General features: G+C 35.7%; 1 protein-coding gene across 1 annotated transcript; it reads left to right on the top strand.

Moving 5' to 3' along the window:
* The first annotated feature begins 6,453 nt into the window (after positions 1–6,453).
* Positions 6,454–8,236, top strand: LOC125868723 (F-box/FBD/LRR-repeat protein At1g13570-like). The gene is made up of 2 exons (XM_049549308.1): positions 6,454–7,308; positions 7,928–8,236. The coding sequence occupies exons 1-2, from the start codon at positions 6,454–6,456 to the stop codon at positions 8,234–8,236; spliced, it is 1,164 nt and encodes a 387-aa protein (XP_049405265.1).
* The last annotated feature ends 16,823 nt before the right edge of the window (positions 8,237–25,059 follow it).

The following is a 25,059-nucleotide window of genomic DNA, read 5'->3' as shown; positions in this document are numbered from 1 at the left end:
ATGATTTCAGTGGTCATTCTTGTTCCTTGGTGCATGTGAACTAGCTGATGATGGAGCAGGTCCTGATGATTTCTATTCAAACGATGACTGATTCTCATTTCCATTTTTCTACTGGCCAGTTTCATGACTTTTGGTGTTGGCCCTCTTGTTGCGAAATTCTTCTTTGTCCTTTAACTCATTTTCCTCAACATGTTGTATATGAATCATAAATTTTTCTATATCCACGTCCCTTATCAACAATGCCGCCTTACCTTTCTTACTCGATAAGCGGGATAGCCTGGGCACAAATAAACTCATCCTGCTTCTCATATCTACCACAATCTCCAGAGCATAGCGGGATAGCTGAGTAAGCTTGAGGTTGTACTTCTGCACACACTAGCTTCCTGTTTCAGAAACTCTCTCCCAAGAAATGATTCTCAAACACATTCCAACCCAAAATTGGTTCCCCCCTCTGCACTGTTCTTCTTCCACTGATCATACCATATCCTAGCAACACTTTTGAGCTGAAATGAGGCTAACTCCATAGACTCTGTATCAGCACCACGCATGACCTCAAATACTTTCTGAAGCTCATCCACAAAGTTCTCCAGATCCTTAGTGATCTTCAACTCTATGAAATTTGGGGGATGTATCCTAAAAACTAACAGGTTCTAGATGTTTTAGACACATCCTGATGACCGACTCCTTGTTGACCAGCCTGATTTGCCACAACTTGAGTCAGCATCTGAATTAAATTCCTGAACTTAGTATTGCTGACATCTGCTTGATGAGGTTGAACTTATGGTGCATTGTGACCTTCTTGACCTTGTGTATTAGCATTCCTCCAAATGGGACGTCGAACAACTTTTCATGGAGGTATGATCTTAAAAGACACGCATAAGTACAAGTTAGAAGAAACATTTATAGAGTTGAGCTCTATCGCACGAACATAAGTAAGAAGGAAATGAAAGTTCCTAAATGACGTAGCTTCCTCATTATAGATGTGACACTCTTCACACTGATAAGAAGGACTCTAATAGACATGTCTTCATAGACACCTTAGGACTTTGAGCTCTACACTCTGATACCAAGTTTGTAACACTCTGAGCCTACACCCTGGACGCAACCGACACTCGAGAACTATTAAAGTTCCCCAAGTGAGCACTTAGCCTGCCTGGCTAATTAGTGGAAGACTTACCCAAGCGATAATATGCTTAGAAACAGAATTTAGAATATTCAAACTCAAAACAAATGCTTAACTCAAACTATCTGTAAAATACTCAATAATATAGGTATTATAGTTTGCAAAACATCTCAAGGAAAAGTAAATACTGAGAGACTCCTCAACTCTATCTAACTATGAAGCTTCTATAGTTCAACATGAATGCCAGGACAAGACCCACACACCCAAAAATGACTATACTGAAAATAAAAGTGGAGTCCTCCAGAATGGAAGGAGGCTCACCAAAAGCTAACTAAAGTGCAAAGTGATCTTAATGAAGTGCCTGTTGATGATCATGAACACATGTATTTGCATCATAAGAAGAAGCAGGTCGAATGACATCAATACATTCAATGTACGAGTATGTAATAAGACTAAATGAATAAATAACTGAACCAATAAGGCTGGAAGAATACTCACCTCACCTCAACTCAATACAAAGCAATAATAAAAGATGAAATATTTTAAAAGGTTCATAAATAAAAGATACCAACTCAAGGATATATATATATATATATATATATATATATATATATATTGGGAAGGGCATCAACCTTGAAAGTTGGAGAGAAGTGCTCCAACACAACCAAGAGAAAAAACATATATTGTTAGTTGGAGAGAAAGTGCTCCAACATAAAAAGCAAAAACAAAAACACAAAAAGGAAAAGAGTTGATGGGAAGGAAATCAACGAGAGTTAGAGAGAGAGTGCTCCAACACCAAAAACAAAAAAAAAAGAAAAAAGAAAAGGCGTTGGTGGGAAGGGCATCAACCTTGAAAGTTGGAGAGAAGTGCTCCAACACAACCAAGAGAAAAAATATTGTGAGTTGGAGAGAAAGTGCTCCAACACTTGGAAGTTGGAGAGAAGTGCTCCAATACAAGCAAGAAAAATAAATCGTGAGTTGGAGAGAAAGTGCTCCAACACTTGGAAGTTGGAGAGAAGGTGCTCCAACACAACCAAGAAAAAAATAAATAAGATTGAAGAGAAGTTCGCCAATTCAACAACAATGACAAGAAGAAAAAGACAAGAGTATACAACTTTGAATCACGGGAGAATGATGGAAATAATAATTCAAAGTTGGAGTAGGAATCCTAAGTGTTTAGGATTTGTTATTTATGATTTTACTTATTCATGTTTAATTAAGATTTGTTAGTTATAGTGGTTCCTGATTCTAGTTTAATTTGATTTCTTACTTTTATAAATAGGGATATATATATATATACACACACACAATTGTCATATACCCTGCTGAGGTATAGAACAACTCAACTAAGTATATCTACTAAAGCTCTACTTGAAAGCAATAAGGAGTCATGTAAACAGTATGATCCTTTACCCATGTTGGCTACATGCTTTTTGAGGAATGTGCATTTTCTGAACTCATCCCTATATTGGTGCTCAATACTACTCCCAATAAATATATATATATTCATGCTCAAATGTATAAAATATACTCTTTCTCAATTTGGGGTAATTGTTCAAATATCTTCTTAAAAGAGGTAATTGCTCTAAAATAACTCTGAACTCATTAATCATTTATAAATAGAATTTTTTCTTTTCTCAATATAAAAATGATTAATTTGGAAATCAATAGTTCCCTTAAACTTTACTGAAAATGTCTCTTTAAACTTTCCTCAGAACTCATCTTTACTTTCTTAAAAAATCAATTTAAGATAATTGTTCGGTTAAAAAGATTCTCAACAATTACTCAATGAATACTCAAATAACAAGGTTAATGCTGAAAAATAGACATGAACAATCAACTCAAAAATCTCAATTTATTATATATAGCAACTCAAAATTCAACAACAACTCATCTCAGGAATACTCAAAACTAAGGATAGAACCCAACATTACTCGTTTACTGATAGAAAGTAGATGTAGGGTGAGAGTACGAACTCACTCCATCACTATTATAGCCTTACATACCTGAAAGAACAAGGTTCTTGGTGAAATCGATGAAATTGAGAGAACGTTACAAAATCCTAGATTTTCTTCTCTTAAATCATTGATCTAAGTCTTTGAAGTGTTAAAGAACGTAAAATAATGTTTTAACACTTCTTAGAACATTAATTAGGTAAAAAAAGGGCCATTTTTTAGGCTTAGAAGGGGTGGGAAAAGACTAAACTACCCTTCTTAAAACTTACGAAAAACCTTCTACGGGTCCATCTACAGTTCGTGGTTTGTTCTACAGACCGTAGATACAATATGCAGAATTTATATTGAATTATAAGGCTCAAAATTTCATTCTATAGGTCCAATCTATGACCTCTGTATAAGCTTGTACGGACTATATATCCAATCCGTAGACTTTATACAATATTTGGGCTCAAAAGTCCATTCTATGAGTCCAAACAATGGCTTGTAGAAGTTCTTATGGCCCGTAGAAGATCCTACGGCTCGTAGAATGGATCCATAGGAATTGGACCCCAAATTTTAGAGTTTTTGATGGTTCGACAGTATGGGTCGTAGTTCAATCTACGGCTTGTAGATTGGATCCTTAGTTCACCGACTCAGAAAACTCTAATATGGCAGTCTCTCGTAAAATGATCATAACTTTTTACTCTAAACTCTAAATGAGTCAAACTTGGTGGAGTTGGAAATAGGACTCACATACCTTCAATTTGATAGGTTGTAGGCCACCTAGTCATTAGTACTGAGAGGTATGATCTTTTGAAGTTGACCTAAGTAAAATCTTATGTCAAAATTTAATCGGTAATGAAACTTTCAACTCGGTTCTTATGACCTTAAGTCATATCCAAATCTATTCGAACACCAAAGATATGACCTTTACACATATGAACAATATAAGAATCACCTGATATGATTTTATATGCAAATAAAGAATGGTTTGGGTCTTAGCTTAGAAATTTTTGGAGTCAACCAATACATCTAATTCATAGCATATATACTTGATATAATAAATCACCCCCCCCCCCCCAAGAAAAATATAAGAGAGTAATCTATAACTACCCCGTAGGCTAAGAAAACATGACATAAACCCTTACAAATATACCTTTTTTTTAGTAGTCTATATACTCTCAATCTATCAAGAACATATTCTAAATAGGTATACGAGTCTCTTGATAAATATATTATCAATATTTCATTCTGAACACAAAAAGTCAACCCCAAGCCTGCAAGGTCAGAGAAATAATTTTATTTCAAAATTAGTTATTGATAACATAGGAGTCATAAATATGTTATTTAATCAAAATCCAAGCTTGAAACGGACTTCAACTCATCAAAATATGACTCCTCAATTTTAGGTTCAAAAAGCCTAATTTCTAACACCAATATGAATTAAATCAAGAAACAAACAATATAATAAAGGGAAAAATACCGAGTTTAGAGTTAGATTCTTGAGTTAGATACCTTGAGATAAAATGAGCAATTCCTCCTTAAAAATTACCAAAATCAAGCTACCAAGCTCGCAAAATCTTCAAATGAAGTCTGTGTTCAAATTGGAGATTTATTTCATCCATGTCTTAATTGCTTTTTGTGAATGTAGATCACAACTGTGAACGTGATCAAGTGATCCGATCCGATCTAACCCATCACAATCGTGATGAAACAATCACAAATGTGATTCCTCATCAAGAATTGACAAACTTTATGCTTTGCGAATGCGACACAAACCTACAATTATTCTTTACAAATGCGATCTAGCCCTTGTGAGCATGGAGAAGAAACCCAATTACACCAACAATTGGTGCATCAGCTATGAAAAATTCTCTATTTCACCCATCAAACTCATCTAGAAAACCAAATATTCAAATAGATCATAAAATATATTACAAATTTGTTGAAACATCAAATCACCAATTCGAAGTTGTCTACCAAATATTACCATGGCCAACTCTAAGCTTTATCTTTTACCTTTTAGTCCCGTATCATTTTAGATAGTATATTCTATTTAAAAAGTTATATTTAACTTGTATTCACTCTTCTAGTAATGATATTTCCCACATTTATATACTTATATGAAAGCTAAGTTATGACTTGTTATCGCTATTTCATTTATTTTTGTATGATTAATTGATTTTAGTATTTCAGAAATAAATTGACTTATCTAATGGAAGGTTAGTAAAGAGTCATCATGACCCTTCAGATTTTGGATCATAAAATTACGTTTGAATATGTAGTTTCATATATTAAGCACTGAAAAATAGGGATTCATCTTGATCATAAAATATTACCAAATATATGTAATTAAAAAATATGTGATAATCAGATGTCAAATAACCAATTTAAGTAAGATGGTCAATGTAATAAATATATTCAAAGTTAGTTGAATGACAAATTAAGACTATATATTCAAGAAGTCTAAGTTTTATTAAGTAGAAACTATCTTCAAGAGAGAAAAATTATCTACATTTTAAATGGGGGATTCTAAAATTATATAAAAAAACAATTCAGAAGTCAAAGTGAATATATTATGTTTTTTTTTTTGACAAAGAATTAGTGTGGCATATATTTTTGACAACTTATTGTGTTCTTACACTCTAAAAGTATACAAAAACACTAAGGTTCTTCCATTCAAGTGATGCAAGAAAATCTTGAGGTATAACTTTATTGAATTTTTAGACGTAAAAATTAGAATTTTCTGTACAATCTCACTAAGCTACTGTTTTTCACTGATTCTTTTTTCTGTTGTTAATTTTTCAAAAATGATTTTCAATGTTCAACAGTTATAAATAAATTCTTTTGGATGGTCTATGAAGTTTTGTGTGTATATCTCAAATATCAAAATAAAAGGAATCCTTATTATTAACAAAATTTTAGAAATGATTTTCTATAATAGTTGTATGTAAATTCCATAGATTCCAGATCTAACATAGTCATGCAAGTGAAATTCATTATTATTAACAAGAGATGAATACAATCTTTTTAATATGCACAAACATAAAAGCTATGTTATTTCCATTTTTTTGAACAATTTAATTTACGATCTAAATTTCAGATCTAGATTTAAGAGGTACCAATTTTGTGTGGATTTCCTTTACGTGTCTGGAATCTTCTTTTGTTTTTAAAATAAATTATATATAGGTAGATATTGAGTATAAATAAATTGTGTACGTGACAAATATTTCAGACATTTTACTATCTAATATCGTTTTCTTCTTCTATATAAAATAAAGTCCTATTAGGACTCAAAGAATTTTTGAATACCTTTAATCTATAACTTTGAGATATGTCTTATCTTTGTTTTATTAAAATATAGGCTAAAGTTTGACTTATTTTATGTAGAGAATGGTGAACATGAATAATCGTGGTACAGAAGTGATCGTTGATGAAAATGAGATAGACAGAATCTCTGATTTGCCCATGGATATCCTCGATGAAATATTCAAGGATATGTCATTTCAAGAATTGGTAAAAACATGTGTTTTGTCCAAGAAGTGGGTACAATTTTGGACTATGCATCCAATACTAATTCTAGATTGGGAGTTCTTTGAAGAGAAAAGTGGTACTATAGGATTGATTGAAAATGGTTTTAGTAATATGATTGGCAACATTCTCTTGCATCATGTTGGATCCCTAGTCAAATTTTTCCTTGATTTGTCAACTATTGATTGTAATGATAGGGACCTTGACCATTGGTTGTTATGTGTAACAAGTAAACGCGTCAAAGAACTTACCCTAAAAAATCACAAACGCAAACGCTATACATTGCCTTTTTGTGTATTTGATTGTCCAACTCTCACATATCTAGATGTCACAAATTTCATAGTTAAACCACCTTCTCCCAAAGCATTATTCCCAAATCTACTTGAATTGACCTTGAAGTTCATCAAATTTTGCCCAGACAAAGCAAATTATGTCTTGAATACCCCATTACTTTACTCTTTAACGTTCATTGCTTGCAATGGCGTTCATTTCCTCACCATATCTGCTCCTAGGATCCAGTTCTTGACCGTTCATGATAGTCATGACATTCACGCAAGTTTTTTTGATAACTTGTCAAATGCTAGGGAGTTGTTCATGGTATTAGATGTCTGTGAAGAATCTAAAAGTTATGAGCAAGAGAGGTTCATTACATGGTCGCGTCTTCTTTATTTGTGCTCTAACCTAACAAGGCTTGTTTTGAGTAATTCTTGCATTCAGGTGATTATATTATGATCACGACATATTTAAATATTCTTTATTATAATATTCTCAATAAGTGTTACTATGCTTATCATATATACTTAACCATTAATGCATTTTGCCTTTTTGTTTTTCTTTTACTAAGCATTTGGGTGCAGAGATCATTCCGAAAAGGTTTCAATCCAAACCCTACCATTTGGAGCATGTAACATTGTGTGTGACATTTATGGATCTAAACCAAGTCTCTGGTGTTCTTTCCTTGATTCGAAGTTCTCCCAACTTACACTCACTGGAGATAGATGTAATGTTTTCTCACTTTCAATAATTTAAAATTGAGTTTAAGTTTTATATACACTAATTGTAGGTAACCTTACATGCTGTAGTAGGTAATATATCTTATTTTTAATATTACAAGTTTAACTTGGTTACCAGTAGATACTTTTCGGTGAGTTAAGTACTTTACATTTTTAGAGTTTAACCTATATATGTACCGACAACGTAATGAATTTTATACACTATCAATATCAGGTTATAAAAATTAAAAAATATCTACAAGTAATATTTTATGGTTATGGAATTTTAAAAAAAATACTAACCTTTTTTTTTTGGTCTTTTTACACCATATGAATTTTTATAGGTTGTCAATAACTTGAGTGAAGAAAACATAGATGAAGTTACACATTATTTGGAAGATCCAAATTGTGTTGACAAACAATTTGAGAAGCTTGAATTTGTAGAGCTAAGAGAGTTTGAGGGGACACAATTTGAACTCCTTTTCTTAAAGCTCATATTTGCATATTCCCCTTCACTTTCAAGGATGATTGTTGAACCTTCTGATGAACTTGATGTAGCTGAGGTATTGAATTTGTACGAAGAATTGAGGATGTCCTTAAAAGCATCACCAAGAGCAAAAGTCATCATAACACCTCATGGTCAAGATGTGTAACTTGTGTTCAGAGGCAGATTCAGAATTTGAATATCAACAGTAGAACCCATTATCTTGGTTATGTTTATGGGTTTATAGCTTAATATTTCAAACAATTTCAGAGACTTTTACTTTCCTTTCATGCTTGATTTTTTAAATATTTTATGGAGTTCTTCTTTTAGGTAATGTGGAGACTATGGATGTTCTATTATATCTTTGTATTTTTTCATTTGAAGACTTATTGTGTTTGCAATCATGTGGGGTACTCCTCGGTTTAAAAAAGAATTATCCATTTCCATTTTTGGCAACATTTTAATATCAACTTTTCGTGTGGAATGTTTAAGGCCACAATATTAAATGGTATTTTGGTTCATTTGAGAAAACATTAATATAGAACTACAAGATTGAAAAATCTTTTTTATTTTATTTAACTCCGTGTCAGGTCAAACAAGATCATTCTTTTTTAAACAGAGGGAGTATTATATTACACAAGTCTCAATGTCGAAGTTCATTAATGGAAATGAGGTATTGTGTATATGATATCTAAAATTCAATACTTTTGAGATTTAAATAGAGAGTACCAGAGCTTGCAATAAGAATACAAAGTAAAATAATAAAGCAATTTTAGACCTTATGCATGTCACCTTTGAAAAATACTTAAAAGAAGATGACATTTTAAACTCAAGATCCACATAAATGATATAAGCAAATTCTACATCAACAAAATTACAAAATATGTACGAGAGATATGTTGGTTATATAAGGAAGCTTCTTTCTTATTTTTTTTTTTTTGGGGGGGGGGGGTTGTGAAGAAGTGTCAAACTAAAATACCTAACAAGTATTAGCTATCCCTGAAAAGGAGATACAATGGTGTAGTGTTAAGAGGAATTCTCGGGTATGATTGGATATATTAGACATAAAAAAAATCATTCTAAAACCATATAAACTTAAATCTAAAGTAGATAATATGATTAGTGGGTTTAGATACATATAAAATAAGATCCACTATACACATGCAACATATAATTTACCTTTAAGGGTATATTATTCCTCTAACTCTTGTGGGATATTTTAAATTATAAATGTTTATGAAAATGGTTGGAAGGACTAATGATATATATATATATATATACACACTTCATTTTGTATTATAGTTTGTTATATGGATATTAATAGTGATTTACAACCTTGATTGCTATTTCATATAGACCATTGCAATATGTTGTTAGAACCGTTGCATTAGGTAAAATAAGTCATTGCAATATGTTGTTAGAACATTGCAATAGGTAAAATATGTCGTTGCAATAGATCACGTAAATTATTATTTTATCATTAAAAAAAATAGCCATTGTAAAAAAGAAGTTGCCCATTATAATATACGTTCTATGCCAATGGTTATAAACCATTGTATTTACCAATTGTTTCTGTTGCATCAGAAGGATGAAAGAACCATTCCTATAGGAGTGTCTATGTCAACACAAAGTTACAATCGTTGATCCCTTGAAAAAGTATGTAGGCAATATTATAAGTATCATTCAATAGGATAACCATCAACAACTTTAATGAAGTATGAATATTTAGATATCATGTTCACAAAGTCTTCAATTAATACTAACCTCATTAAAATATACTTGTCTCTGAATAAACCAATATGACATTCTCCTTTTATCCCACACTATTTTGGGATCTACTTCTTTAGATCGTCCGGTTTTGGCCATGGAAATGTCATTATTAGAGAAATTATGCAAAGAGCTCAAGCTGAATTTAAAATATATTTTTATTTTAAAGATGTCTTTTGGAAACAAAAAATAGACTACGATTGGTTTGAAAATAGGGATGGAAAACATAAGATTCTTTCACAACATAGTGAAGGGAAGACGAAAAAGGCTATAATTGAAGAGATACCAGAATAATTGGGTTATTAAATCATGAAAATAGCAATACAATAAAGGAAAAATACTGAATCTAGAGTTAGATTCTTCCTCATGAGATAAAATGAACAATCTTTCTTGAAATTACCAAAATCAAAATACCAAACTCAAAAAATGTTAAGATGAGTCTATGTTAATATAAAGACCTATCCCGTTGTTATTAAAAAGGCACCTCGTGCAAAATTCTAGGAAATTTTGAAATACATCGCCTATTTAGATTGGGGTGACATGACGAAAAGTTTGGAATTTGAAATTGACCTTGGCTGGCATCATTTCACCATAGTGGGAATATTTCCACTATATGGTGGCACCTCTCTGGGGGCGTACCATCCGCTATAGCGGGTCATATGGGACAAAACTTGAAAATACGGTTTCTTTTAATTTTCATCCCCTCTTTCAGTTGTAAAATATACTAGGGCCATTCTATAAACCCTCATAAGTTATTTCAAGCTTGGAGATAGTAGAGAAGAGGAAATTATGTGTAAGAAAGCACAAAATCAATGAAATTCTAATCTATGTCCGTAAGAATTTACCCCCACGGAGTCAGAAGCTTGTGGTCAGAATTATTCAACAATTGCTTGGCATCTAGGTAGGCTAGGCTTAAACGAGTAGTCTTGTTAGTTGTTGTTTAGTCTTGTAATGAATTTTATTAGCTAATGTTGACCTTATGATGATGGCTATGTGTTTTCCTGTGAAGGGTGATTTATAGTTAATTAGGTTATGAGCAGGAAATGTTTGGGAAAAGTCTTTACGGATAGGTGATGATGGTTTGATTCCCATTTATGTTATGTATTCTTGTTAACTGTTGCATTAGTATTACATGCATAACGTATGACTAGTAAATGGAAGGAATTTAAATTGATATGTTTTAGTGTTATCAATCACATGCATGGAATATCTTCACTTGGTGTGCAAGTTTGATTTGTATTCATTATGATTGTGATGTGTGATTGTTGGTTGGATCGGATACCACGCATGATACATGATATCCCTTGATTGACTAGGGTACCACACCTAGTACATACTAACGGTTGACAAGGGTAACACACTTGGTATGGATTATCCATATATGATTGACTAAGGTACCACACTAGTATATACTAACGGTTGACTTGGATATCACACCTAGTACGATACTGTTTGTGTGTGAGTTCTATGAGTTAACTTGGTTTACTTTTTGTAATATGACTATTGGATGTTTGTCCTTGAGTGTTCGAATTGGTGTATGTAAAGGTTGGGCGTGCTTTGTGTAGGCCAGGGTTGAATATTGGATATTTGATGTTGCAAGAATCCTTGGGTGGTCTGGATTGCTCGAAGTAGGGTTAATGTGATGGGTAGTGTCACGACACAAAATGGACTTGATGGCACTTGTCTATTCCCACCAAGACAAGTTAGCCCCAATCCAATGAACGAAAGAAATGCAGAAATACAAAGTGAGAACAAGACAAAAGAAGAAAACTTATTCTTTCTATTAACACCCCAAAACCTAATCGTCATGTGTACAAGTGTAACACTCCGGAAATCTAAAGACCTAAACTAGATCCTAAATGATGACTAATGACTTAATGAGAGTAGAAATGATGTTTCAAGACTTAGTCTAAAGTAACTAAATTGGTAAGAAAGTGTTAGTGCTTAAACGTCAAGAAATGACCACAACGTCCGGAAACTAGTGCATTGAACTAGTGAGGTGCTAGGTCTTGTGACTTGACTTTAGAGTGTCGTAGGTGGACTAAAGTTTGAAAAGAATGTAAGATTTCATGTTTAGGGTCCAAACGTCCGGGTACGACTCCCCAAGGATCACCCAAGGGGTCCTTGAGGAGAACCCAAACTTGGAACCAAAAAGGAAAGAAGAAGCTATCCAAAACAGGTTGGACTCAAGAGGGGTAAACCACGAGGCGTAGGTTGACTCACGCCCCGTGGAAGGGAGTCGTGAGTCCACACTTAGAATCCTCCAAGTGGCCCCCAAATCAACCCCCTCAGTCCCTAACCACGAGCATATAGTACGGTCCGTAGACCGACTCACGCTCTGTGGAAGGGTCTCGTGAGTTGAGACTTTGTCTCCTCACCAAGGCCCTTGTCTGCACCCTCTTAGTACCAAACCATGAGTGGCCAGCACTGCCCGTGGTTCAATCTATGCCCCGTGGGCGGGGACTCGTGGATGGCACTCGAGCTCACTACCTCCACACGGTTTGAGTGGGGGTAGTTTAGTAATTTACTAATTAATTGCTTAAGGGGTAAAAACGGTTATAAATAGTTATATTAGGTACTTTAGGGTATTATTAAGTAATATCAATTCTTCAACCTTATAACTCCAAATCACAAAAAATCAAAACCCACTTCTCTCTAAACTCTCTCTAAAGACTCTAGAAGAAGAAGATTACATTGGAGCTAGGGTTTCTCTTCACTCTTGGGATCTTTTCCCCAAGAGGCCCTCTCAAAATAATTAGATTTCAAAGTTCCCCGAATTCTAGGTTTTCTCTCAATTTCGTGGGTCACTTCCCAAATGTGTTTTATTTGATTTATAATGATTAATTATGGTTGTATATTACGGTTTGTGGATGAATTAATGTAGTGTTGTTGGTTTTTGAACAAATCCCCACAAGACCCATGAATTCCCCTTCTCTCTCACTTTAAACCCTAGTATGACTTTCTTGGTGAATGAAGGATGAGAATCTAATATGTAATTGTGGAATTCATTATGGTATTATGATGTTTCTCTATATGATGAATGATTATCATTGAATTAGGGTTGAATCTTGATGTGATCCTTGAAGGCCATGAAGGAATATTGTTGAATTGATGAATGCTTCTATATTGAATTGTTGATCCACTTATGGTGGAGGTGCTACTTGATTATGAATTGTAGTGATTGAGTTATGTTTCCTCTTCCCTACAACCCCAAATTTTTGACAAGTATGCTATGATATGAACATGAGTGTTAAGATATGATTATGGTAGTGTTGGTATGATGAATAGAAGGTAAATCTCATGAACACTATATAACCATGTTATGAATGAACATTGTTATATGTTGATGTTCCTATGATGAAAGGTTATTCTTATCTTGGAACTTGTGAGCTATATGATGAATGATGGGTTGAATCCCTAATGCATTCCTTATTGAATTAATGTGGAAGTAAAGACATAACATAACTTTAAAAGGGAATTGTGCTTAGCACCGAGTGAACATGAATATTTGATGGAAGCTTTTATGTTTACCAAGTCCGGCTTCCCATATGGGTTCCTTTTACGTTTAGCAAGTCTGGGTTCCCAAAATATGTATGTTGTTTCATGAGATGGAAACCTTTTACGTTAGCAAGTTCGGGTTTCTAGTAGCAATCTCCTTGTTCCTTAACTATGTTTGCCCACATAGGTATTAGCTAGTGGATCCACCTAGATGCTATTATGTTAGTTCTACCTTGGCAAGTGGAACACTGTCTTTTCGGTGTGGGAGTAGAACACCGAATTCCATGAAGCTCACCATGGTTTATGTCGGTTATTGCTAATATCCCTATGTTTTAAGAAGATGATCTAATGTATGAATACGACTTATGTAAATGACTTATGAACCCTAACTAGGACTACTTGAGGGGTACTACTTAGTATAGGTGAGGGTATGGGACTTTACCTATGCATTGCACAAGTGGGTTCTTTGAGGAGTTCTTGTGTGAGTCCTTTATATATGGTAAGGTATGAATTATGTTAAGGTTGGTTTCACCTATTATGATGTTTATTATGTATGTGACTATACTTGCGTCTTCTTGATAGCTTTACTTAGTATATATGGGGGTATGAGACTTCATATGTACATTGCACAAGTGAACTTGAAAGGGGGTCATGGGTGGTGTCTTATGATGGTGTAATGTAAATGGAACTCAAATATGTAAGGTATAGGTTATGGCTTTTTGTTATGATCATGAATGTCTTTTACCTTGTAATGTGGATTGGCTAAGTGTTCCTTGAATATGCATTATGACTTCTAACTTGAAATAGCATGTTTTCAACTAAAGGTCCCTTTTTGCATTATTTAAATGGTTTTAATTGCATGGCTTCCATACTTAGTACAATTGACTATGCTAACCCATATTTCTTCCTTTTTCTACTAAGTGTAGGTTCCGGGAAGTGATTGTGCTACTAAAAGACTCAAGCTTGGATCTAGACTTTCTCCAAAACTTTTTGGTATGTGCTCAAGTTCCGGGGACACACACACTATGACACTTATATTCCTTATATTGTAATAGACTATTAGACTTCCTATGTACTTGTCATTTTGAGACAATTCTATTGTAAAGGGCTATGGTCCCTATTCGAGATTCTTATGTGTACTTAGATCGTTTCATTGAGATGATGATGTCTAGACATTCTACTTTCTATTTTTTTTTAATTATGAGACACTTTGACATTGATGTTGAAAAGCTTTTAAAATTCCACATTATTCAATGTCTATATGCAATGACGAATATGCTACGGGATCGTATAAGATCCCTTCGGAGTCAAGTACGCTGTGTTACGCCTAGGGGGTGCTCTCGGGGCGTGACAACAAGCTACTAATGTAAAACCAGATTTCGAAAGATAAATACAAGTCTCATATCTCAAATAGAACAAATCATAACATAAAGGAAAAGAGGTCCCACCAGGATGACAAGCAGCTACCTCTCAATAATTCTTTGACAAGCCTCAGAAAGTAGAAGAAGAAGGACAATCACACAATACCGAGCTTACAACCTACACAAGTGTAGGAGCAAGGAGTGAGTACCAACAACACGATACCCAGCAAGCAACCTAATAAACAAGGGAATCTAGCGAGAAATTGAATACTCCTTTTCATTCCAACCGAACCTCCTCAAACCACAATCTACACAGAAATTAGCCCAACCTAACTATTCAACAATAAACAGTTCACAAGGCTCAATATTCACAGTCTAAAGCCACAAGTTAACAACCAACATGTATCAAGTAGTCAAATCACAAGTATCAAATACACATACCACAATCAGTCAATAGTCAATCATAAGCATCAAAATGCATCATAACACAAGAATCAACTCCCACTACAACCATTTCCCATCGACTTTATGTCATATCTCTAGCCGAAACCATATCCCCTTATCTTTACATCAAATCACTAGTTGAAACCATTTCTCATAGACTTTACATCACATCACTAGATGAAATTATTTCCCATTAGCTTTATATCAAATCACTAGCCGAAACCAGTTTCTCTTAGCTTTATATCAATTGTACGTGTCAACAATGATCTCGACATTACAAGCACTTGCCGAAAGGGACCTCAACATCAATGATCATCGCATGTATCATCACAGTGTTCAATAATCAATGCACTAAAGCAATATCACTCTACACAAAGAGACAACAAGTCATGTAATTCAACTCCACATACAAGCCATCAAGGTATTTTATCAAATCAAACAAATAGGATCATAACAAGGCATTTCAAAAATTATCGTTACCATTACGAAACATTTTCATTTACCCCTTGTTTGTTCATTAACATTAATCGAGTGGAGCAAATAAACCCATCACCGCATTCCCGATTACTCCCCAACACATAAACAACGAAGAGAGGAAAACAATACTACTAAATTACAAAGGTTAAGAGATCACTTTCCTTAAAACAATCAATCAATCTGAAGCTTGAGTTTTCCCTTTCTGGTTCACTTCCAAAGACACACAATCTATAACAACCAATTATTCACAATCACTTTCTCGAAACAACAATACTCACATCAATTACTTGAAAAAATGGGTCAATCAACTAAAAACACAATTTCAAAAATAAGGTTTGAATTCGAAAATCAACACTTGAATGATATTCAAGGCTTTAGGAACTTAATGGCGAAAACCATTTCGAAAAAGGGATCTAAATCAGTTCAAAACCTCCATTTTAGCTTAGAACTTGAGTTCTTGAAATATCAAGTCATTTGTAATTCAAACCCCCAAATTTTAATGTTAGAATCCATAAATAAACAATGAGAAATGAAGTTCTAGAATCACAAAGGATTACCCAAAGGTTTTAGCGCAAGAAATCGCCTCCAAGGTACTCCCAAGCTCAAAAATGGAAAATGGGGCTTAAACCCTTAAATTTGCAGGTCAAAACCCCTTTTTGATGTCGCCAAAAGCGACCCTTTCTAAAAATTTAGGTCTTCCTTAATCAAAGCTTATTCACTTAAGAGACAGGCCTTTCGCTAAAACGAAGGTCACTTAAGCGACATGACCTTCCAAAAGCGAGGCCTGCAACACCAGAAAACAAAACAAAGTCTAAAACATCAAAAGGATCCTCAGGATTTGTTTGGAACCTGTAAACACAAACCACATATGCAAATTGATTACCTCGACGTTCCGGACTTAATGGAACCGTTGAAACATGAATCTGAGGTCTCCTTAACCCCACATCCTTGAAAACCACAAGAAACTAACACAACACCTAAAAATGCTAAAAGAAGCTCGGGACCTCTCAAAATCAACCAAGACCTCACCTAGGCCTAAAATTACCCCCCAAATCCAACAAAATCTCAGAATTCTGATCCAAGCATTTGAACCCTGAATTTTTACCAATGTCAACCCAAGGCTAAATTTCCATAATTTCACAACTTAGGACATCAAATCCTCATAAAGACTCCGAATCTGAAACCGATAACTCTCGTAGATGAAATTCCATATTCTAGAGCTAATGGAATTGATGACATTCTATTTCGACCCTCGAAACTCCAAAAGACTTCGAAAACCACTTTAACTAACTTAGACTTTCAGAATCGCAAACTTACTCAAGTTCTCAACCCTTTACTCAAATTCCAAAACAAACTTTCAAAACTCAACATAAAAAGACTCAGGGTTAATATCGACAGGGGAAAAATAGTAATTTCATGAAACTTTCCTAAAGTGACTGACCATTTCATTAGACTATCCACAACTAAAAACCATGTTCGTCCTCAAAGATAAAGCAAAAGAAAGTACTTGAAACTTTGAAAAGCTGAGGATATCTGGCACGCATATCTGACTCTATCTCCAAAGTTGCCTCACCAACTAAATGATGCTTCCACTACACCTTCAGTAAAGCAATCTCTTTGGTTCTAAGCTTTCAGACTTGCCTATCCAAAATAGCTATAGGCTCCTCCTCAAAAGACAAGTCTAGACCCAACTCAACTGAATTAAGAAAAAGTACATGGGACTCATATGACACGTACTTCAAAAGCATAGAAAAATGAAACACGGGATCCACAACTGACAAGCTAGGTAGTAAGGCCAACTTATAGACCACCTCTCCCACCCGACTCAAAATATCAAAGGGTCCAATGAATCTAGGGCTAGGAATTCCCCTCCTTCTAAATCTCATCACACCCTTGATGGGTGACACTCATAGCCAAACATGATCACCCTCCATGAATACTAGAGCTCGAACTCTTCGATTTACATAACTCTTTTGTCGACTCTAGGATGTCTAAGAAAATTTGTATCCAAAGTATCTCTAAGAAAATTTGTATCCAAAGAATCCACCTCAGTTGAATCAAACTATCCAATCAGAGATCTACACTATTTTTAATAGAATACCTCAAATGGGGCCATCCGAATATTGGAGTGATAACTGTTGTTATAGGCAAACTCTACTAAGGGAAAACATTGATCCCATATACCACCAAAGTTGATCACACAAGCTCTATTCATGTCCTCCAACACCTGAATCATTCGCTCGCACTAACCATCTGTATGAGGGTAGAAAGTTGTACTCATATCTAACAGAGTACCCAAGCCATGTTGTAATGAGTACCAGAAATAGGAAGTGAACAGAGAGCCTTGATCATAGACAATGGAAATCGAGACTCCATATAGTTGCACAATCTGACGATATAAAAGCTCAGCTAGCTTCTCCACTGTATACTTCACCCAAACCAGAATGGAGTGGGAAGACTTGGTCAACCTATCTACCACAACCCAAATAAAATCATAACCACCAATAGTGGTAGGTAGACCTACGACGAAGTCCATACTGATATGTTACTATTTCCAAGTAGGAATAGGCATCCTCTCAGATATACCCCTGGGCTGCTGGTGCTCACACTTGACTTGTTGACAAGTTAAACACCTGGAAACAAAGTCGGCAATATCCTTCTTCATGCCACACCACCAATAATTTTGGCTCAGATCGTGGTTAATCTTTGCCACGCTCGGATGGATAGAACAATGGGCATCCTCAAGAATCAATCTAGTCAACTCACCCATCTTGGGAAAATAAATCCTACCTTTAATCCTCAAGACACCATCAGAATCAAGGGCAGCCTCCTTGGCTTCCCCTCTCAACACTTTGTCTTGAATGAGACACAACATCTCATCATCAAACTTATGCTCATAAATATGCTCAACTAAGTAAGAATGTGCCTCTATGAAAATGATCAAACCACTGGTCTCCTCAGAAATATGCACCGAATGAGATTGTCGAATAGTCTCTGAACATCTCTACCCAATAGTATCTCCTTAACACTAAGAGCAGCAAGAGTCCTCATACTAGAAATCTTCCTGCTCAAGGAATTGGCCACCAAATTAGCCTTTCCCAGATAATACAAGATGGTGATGTCATAGTCCTTCACTAGCTCAAGCCATCTGTGTTGGCTTAAGTTCAGATCCTTGTGATTGAAAATGTACTGAAAAGTCCAATGATCGGTGAAGACCTCAAAATGAATCCTATACAACTAATGTCACCATAGCTTAAGCACAAACACTACAACTTTCAACTCTAAATCATGGGTAGGGTATTTCCTCTCATAGGTCTTCAACTATCTATAAACATAGGCGATCACCTTACCCTTCTGCATCAGAATACCACCTAACCTAACTTCCAAAGCATATAATAACTAGTGAAGTCGAAACCCTCCTTGGGTAAAGTCAAAACAGGAGTCAAAGTCAACAAAGTCTTGAGCTTTTGAAAGTTCTCCTCACACTTATCAGAACACTGGAAGCAAACACTCTGACGAGTCAATCTGGTCAAAGGAGATGCAATAGTGGTGAAACTTTGAACAAACCGGTGTAGTAGCTTACAAGTCCCACTAAACTCTGTATCTCAGTAATTGACGTCAGCTGGTCCAACCTCTAACTGCCTCAATCTTGGTTAGATCTACCCAAATACCCTCCTTGGACACCATGTGTCCTAAAAATGCCACAAAATCAAGTCAAAACTTGCACTTTGAGAACATGACATAAAACTTCTCATTCATCAATCTCTGGAGTACAATCCTTAAATGTCGATCGTGATCTTCTTCATTCTTGGAGTACACCAAGATGTCGTCAATGAACACTATCACAAAAAAATCCAGATAAGGTCGAGATACCATGTTCATCAACTCGATAAACATTGCAGGCGAATCAGTCAAACCGAAGTACATCACAAAAAACTCATAGTGTCCATATCGAGTCCTAAAAGCTGTCTTAGGATATCTGAAGTCTTAATATTCAAATGATGATAGTCGAACCTTAAATCAATCTTGTAAAACAAAGATGCACCCTAAAGCTGATCAAACAAGTCATCAATCCGAGGAAGAGGATACTTTTTCTTCACTGTTACCTTGTTCAACTGTTGATAATCATTATACATCCTCATGGTTCCATCATTCTTCCTCACAAACAGAATAAGAGCACCCTATAGAGAAATACTAGGGCGAATAAACCCTTTACTTAACAAATCTTGTAACTGCTCCTTCAAGCCATTCAACTAAGATGGAACCATAAGATAAGGAGGAATAGAGATGGGCTTGGTGTCTGACTCTAAGTCAATAGAAAAATCAATATCCCTATTCGAAGAAACACCTGGAAGATCGGTAGGAAACACATCTACAAACTCTCGAACCATGGGTAAAGAGTCCATGGGAGTTGGCTCAATGCTAGTATCCCAAAAGAAAGACAAATAGGATTAAGACCCTCTATCAATCAATCTCTGAGCTCGAATGAAAGAGATAACTTTGTTAGGGTAAGAACCAATATCACTCGCTCAATCAACTTTCGGGACACCCTGCATTGCTAAGGTCACAATCATAGCATAACAATAAAGAATCGCATTATGTGGGAAGAGCCAATCTATACCCAAAATAATATCAAAGCCTACCATTCCCAGAATGATAAAGTCTACCCAAGTATCATACCTGGCCAAAGAAACAAGACAAGATCGATACACTCGATCCACCACTAAGGACTCACCCATTGGTGTAGAAACATGAATAGGAACATGCATGACATTATATCAAACCCAACAAGAAAATAGGTAGAGATATACGAAAAAGTAAAGACCGGATCAAACAAATTCAAACATAGGTCGATGGCAAAATAGGACAATACATGTCATCATAACATCAAAAGTCTCAGCCTTAGACCTTCCTAGAAACACATAATATTGGCCGTCATGGCCACCTAGACTCGGAGTAAAACCTTTACCTCCACCCTCCGGAGCAAGAGTACCCCTACCAGAAGTCCTGCAATCTCTACCAGACTGATCTTTTCCTCGACCCTTGTCTGGAGGCACTAAATCTCTAACAGGAGTAACTGAATAAGAACGTTGGGGCCCTGAATGAGTTTGCAAAGGACACTGTCGGATCAGATGACCTGTATCCCCATATCCAAAGTAAGACCTAGACATGGATAATTGTGGTTATAAACCAGATTATCTACCATGACCACCTTGGCTAGAATCATAAGACCCTCAAACGAACTGTCCACTCTCAGCTGCTGGCATAGATGCATGAAACGACCCATGGTGCTGAAAGTAACCACTACCGCTATGTGAACCCTTGCCTCTAGATGAGGCACTAGAAAACTTACCAAACGATCAAGCCCTATTGGGCTCCCCAAACACCTCTAAAACCATCAACTCTGCCTCCTTGGCGGTGCTCACAATAGACTAGAAGGAAGCCTTCTCTTTTGTTACTATGAACACATATGATTTGGTAGAGAATGTCAACCCTCTAAAATAACATGTGAGCTTTCTCTGCCTCATTGGGAACAATAGTCATAGCATGCCTAGAAAGCTAACAAAAATGGGCCTCAAACTCAGTAACAGTCAAACTGTCTTGTCTCAAGTCCTCAAATCTCAGCCGACTGATCTTTCTCCCGTTCCATGGGATGAAGCAGTCCTAGAAAGCACTAAAAGTGCATCTTACTCTGCTAGAGGAGATCCATCTGGTCCAGACCTCACTAAAGTCCTCCACCACATCCACAAAGCTAAAGTGCAACAAAACGAACCCCACGAGCATCCACCATACCTATAACCTTAAGCATCTCATGGCACAAAGTCAAAAACTCATGGGCATCATCACTCTTACCACCTTAAAACTGGGGTGGTTTCATCTTCTAAAACCTCTCGTAGCACTATTTCTCAACTATCGCCAAAATAATCTCAAGAGCAATTTGAACACCGACAATTGGTGCTAGAACCACTGGTGGCTGACCCAGTTGCTTCTATATCCCCGTAGTCTGTAGCTGACCAGGAGTATACACTTCTAACCCAGTCTGAGAACCATGTGATGTACCTTCCACACCATTATGATAGAAGTTATCTACACACTGAAAATCCTGAACAAAGTCTCCTAAAACAAGGGAGTTCATAACTCGAGAGGACCTAGTCCTCAGTAACCTCAACCTATGGCTTAAGAGAAACCTCTCTAGCTCTACCTCTTGCTAGTGTCGTTCCTCTAACACGAACTCTTGCCAATGCTACTCCACGAGCACACTCTTTAGCTTGGGCCCTACCTCTACCCCTATCTAGGGTCTTAACAACTACCTCAGGGACTGCCTCCCCTCTACCACTCATATTAGAATCTCTGGTCTTGGGCATCTTCTAAAACAATACGTGACAACTCAACACAAGCGAGGGTAATCACGCACGATAAGAGAGAATGAAAAAAGAGAGAGTTTCCTAAAAATCTTCATAGCCTCTCGAAGATAGGTACAAACATCTCTGTATTGATCCTTAAGACTCTACTTAACTTGGCTAGTACAGACGTGATACTTATGAACCTGAGGCTCTGATATCATTTTTCACGATCCAAAAATGGACGTGATTACACTTGTTTATTCCCGCCAAGACAAGTCAGCCACAACCCAACGAATGAAAAAAATTTGAAAAATAAAGTGAGAATAAGAAGGAAGTGGAATACGTATTCTTTTGATTAACACCCCAAAACCTCGTTGTTACGTGTACAAGCCACAAAGATAACAACAAAATTCAAAAGATAAATACAAGTCTCATAGTCTTTGTTTCTCAAATAGAACAAAGTATAACATAAAGGAAAAGAGGGCCCGCCGGGATGATAAGCATCTACCTCTAAATAATCCTTTGACAAGCCCCGGAAAGTAGAAGAAAGACTATCACACAGTACCGGTTTTGAAACCTACACAAATGTAGAAGTCAGAAGTGAGTACCAAAAACATGGAACCCAACAAGCAACCTTATAAACAACGTAGCCCAACGAGAAATTGAATACTCCTTTCCATTCCAACTGAACTTGCTGAAACTACAACCTACACAAAAATTAGACCAGCCTAACAATTCTACAATAAACAGTTCAAAAGGCTTAAAATTGATAGTCTAATGTCAAAACTCAACAACCAACACGTATCAAGTGGTCAAACCACAAGTATCAAATACATCAAGCATAATCAATCAATAAGTCAATCATAAACATAAAAAAATAAGAGTCTACTCTCGCTAGAACCATTTCCCATCAGTTTTATGTCATATCATTAGTTGTAACCAATTCCTCTCAGCTTAACATAAAATTACTAGCCGTAGCCATTTCCCATTGGCTTTATATCACATCACTAGCCAAAATAATTTACAATCATCTTTATACAAAATCACTTGTCGAAACCATTTTCCCCCAACTTTATATCAATTATATTTGAGAACAATGACCTCGGCATCACAAGCACTTGCCAGAAGAGACCTTGACATCAATGATCATCACATATCTTATCATGGCATTCAAAAATCAATCCACACAAGCAATATCACACTACACAAAAATATAATAAGTCATGTAATTCAACTCCGCATTCATGTAATCAAGGCATTTCATTAAATCAAACAAATAGGATCACAACACGGCAATTCACAAATTGTTGTTTCCATTATAAATCCTTTTCATTTACCCCTTCTTTGTTATTAACATTAATCGAGTGGAGAAATTAAACCCATCATCGCATTCCTGATTACTCCCCAACACATAAACAACGAAGAGAGGAAAACAATACTACTAAATTACAAAGGTTAAGAGATCATTTTCCTTAAAACAATCAATCAATCTGAAGCTTGAGTTTTCCCTTTTTGGTTCACTTCCAAAGCCACACAATCTATAACAACCAATTATTCGTAATCACTTTCTAGAAACAACAATACTCACATCAATTACTTGAAAAATTGGGTCAATCAACTAAAGACTCAATTTCAAAAATAAGGTTTGAATCTAAAAATCAATACTAGAAATTGTTGTACAACGCTTTAGGAACTCAATGATGAAAACAATTTCGAAAAAAGGATCAAATATAGTTCAAAACCTTCATTTTAGCTTAGAACTTGAGTTCTTGAAAGACCAAGTCATTTGTAATTCAAAACCCAAAATTTTGATGTTAGAATCCATAAATAAACAACGAGGAATGAAGTTCTAGGATCACAAAGGCTTACCCAAAGACTTTTTGCATAAGAAATCGCCTCCAAGGTCTTCCCAAGCTCAAAAATGGAAAATGGGGCTTAAACCCCAAAATTTGTAGGTCAATACCCCCCTTTGATGCAGCAAAAGTGACCCATTCTAAAAACTCGGGTTTCGCTTAAGTGACAGGCCCTTTCGCTTAAGCGATAGGACCATCACCGAAGTGAGGCCTGTAGTACCTAAAAACATAGCCAAGTCTAAAACACCAAAAAGACCCTTGTGATTCGTTTAGAGCCCCGTAAACACAATCCACATATGCAACTCGACGTTCTGGACTTAATGGAACCATCTAAACACAAATCTGAGGTTTCCTTGACCCGACATGCGTGAAAACCAGAAGAAACTAACAAACACCTAAAAAGGTTATAACAAGCTTGGGACCTCTAAAAATCAACCAAGACCTCACTTAGGCCTAATATCATCCCCCAAATCCAACGAAACTCTTGGAATTCAGATCCAAGCATCCGAACCCCATGTTGACCAAAGTCAACCCAAAGGCTAAATTTCCATAATTTCACAACTTAGGACCTCAAATCTACGTGAAGACTCTGAATTTGAAATTGAAATTTTTATAGACGATATTACAAATTTCCAACTAATGGAATCGACAAAATTTCATTTTGGCACTCAAGAATCCAAAAGTGTCCGAAAACTACTTTTAAGCAACTTAGCCATTCAAAATCACAAACTTACTCAAGTTCTCAACTTTTTACTCAAATTTTAATACAATCTTTCAATAATCATCATAAAAAGACTTGGGGTTGATATTAGGAGGGGAAAAATGGTAATATTATAAAACTTTCCAAAAATGACTGATTGAGTCATTATAAGTAGATTGAGTTAAAAGTGGTGAGCAAGGGTTTATTTGGTAGATAAAGTTAGTTGGTGGATTTGAATTTAGGAATTTCGTACGATGCACTTTGGGGTTGACAATGTGGGTGGTTTCGAGAAGCCATTATGTGATAGAATGGTTAAGCGATGATCGATTAGGAAGGTGAAATGGTTTTTAGCATAGGAGTTTGCAGTGGACGATGGTGGGGTGACTTGAGATAGTGTCACGCCCCAAGGCTACCCCCTTGACGTATCACGGGAGCTAGGATTACAAGTGACCCCAAGCTAACTCTTTCTCTGGTAAGCATCTATAAAATTACTGAATAAGACAAGTACTATGCGGAAGCTAAATCAATAGATAACTGAAAGTGGGGAA

The sequence above is a fragment of the Solanum stenotomum genome, chromosome 6 (assembly GCF_019186545.1).
Source record: "Solanum stenotomum isolate F172 chromosome 6, ASM1918654v1, whole genome shotgun sequence".
Taxonomy (NCBI): domain Eukaryota; kingdom Viridiplantae; phylum Streptophyta; class Magnoliopsida; order Solanales; family Solanaceae; genus Solanum; species Solanum stenotomum.
This window is presented reverse-complemented; position numbering and strand designations above follow the sequence as displayed.

What these genes read in the sequence shown, in the direction of transcription:
- LOC125868723 (XM_049549308.1), top strand. Translation starts at nt 6,454, where the DNA reads ATGGTGAACATGAATAATCGTGGTACAGAAGTGATCGTTGATGAAAAT. An exon ending in TGAGTAATTCTTGCATTCAG is followed by an intron (nt 7,309 to 7,927) that starts GTGATTATATTA and finishes GAATTTTTATAG; the next exon opens with GTTGTCAATAACTTGAGTGA.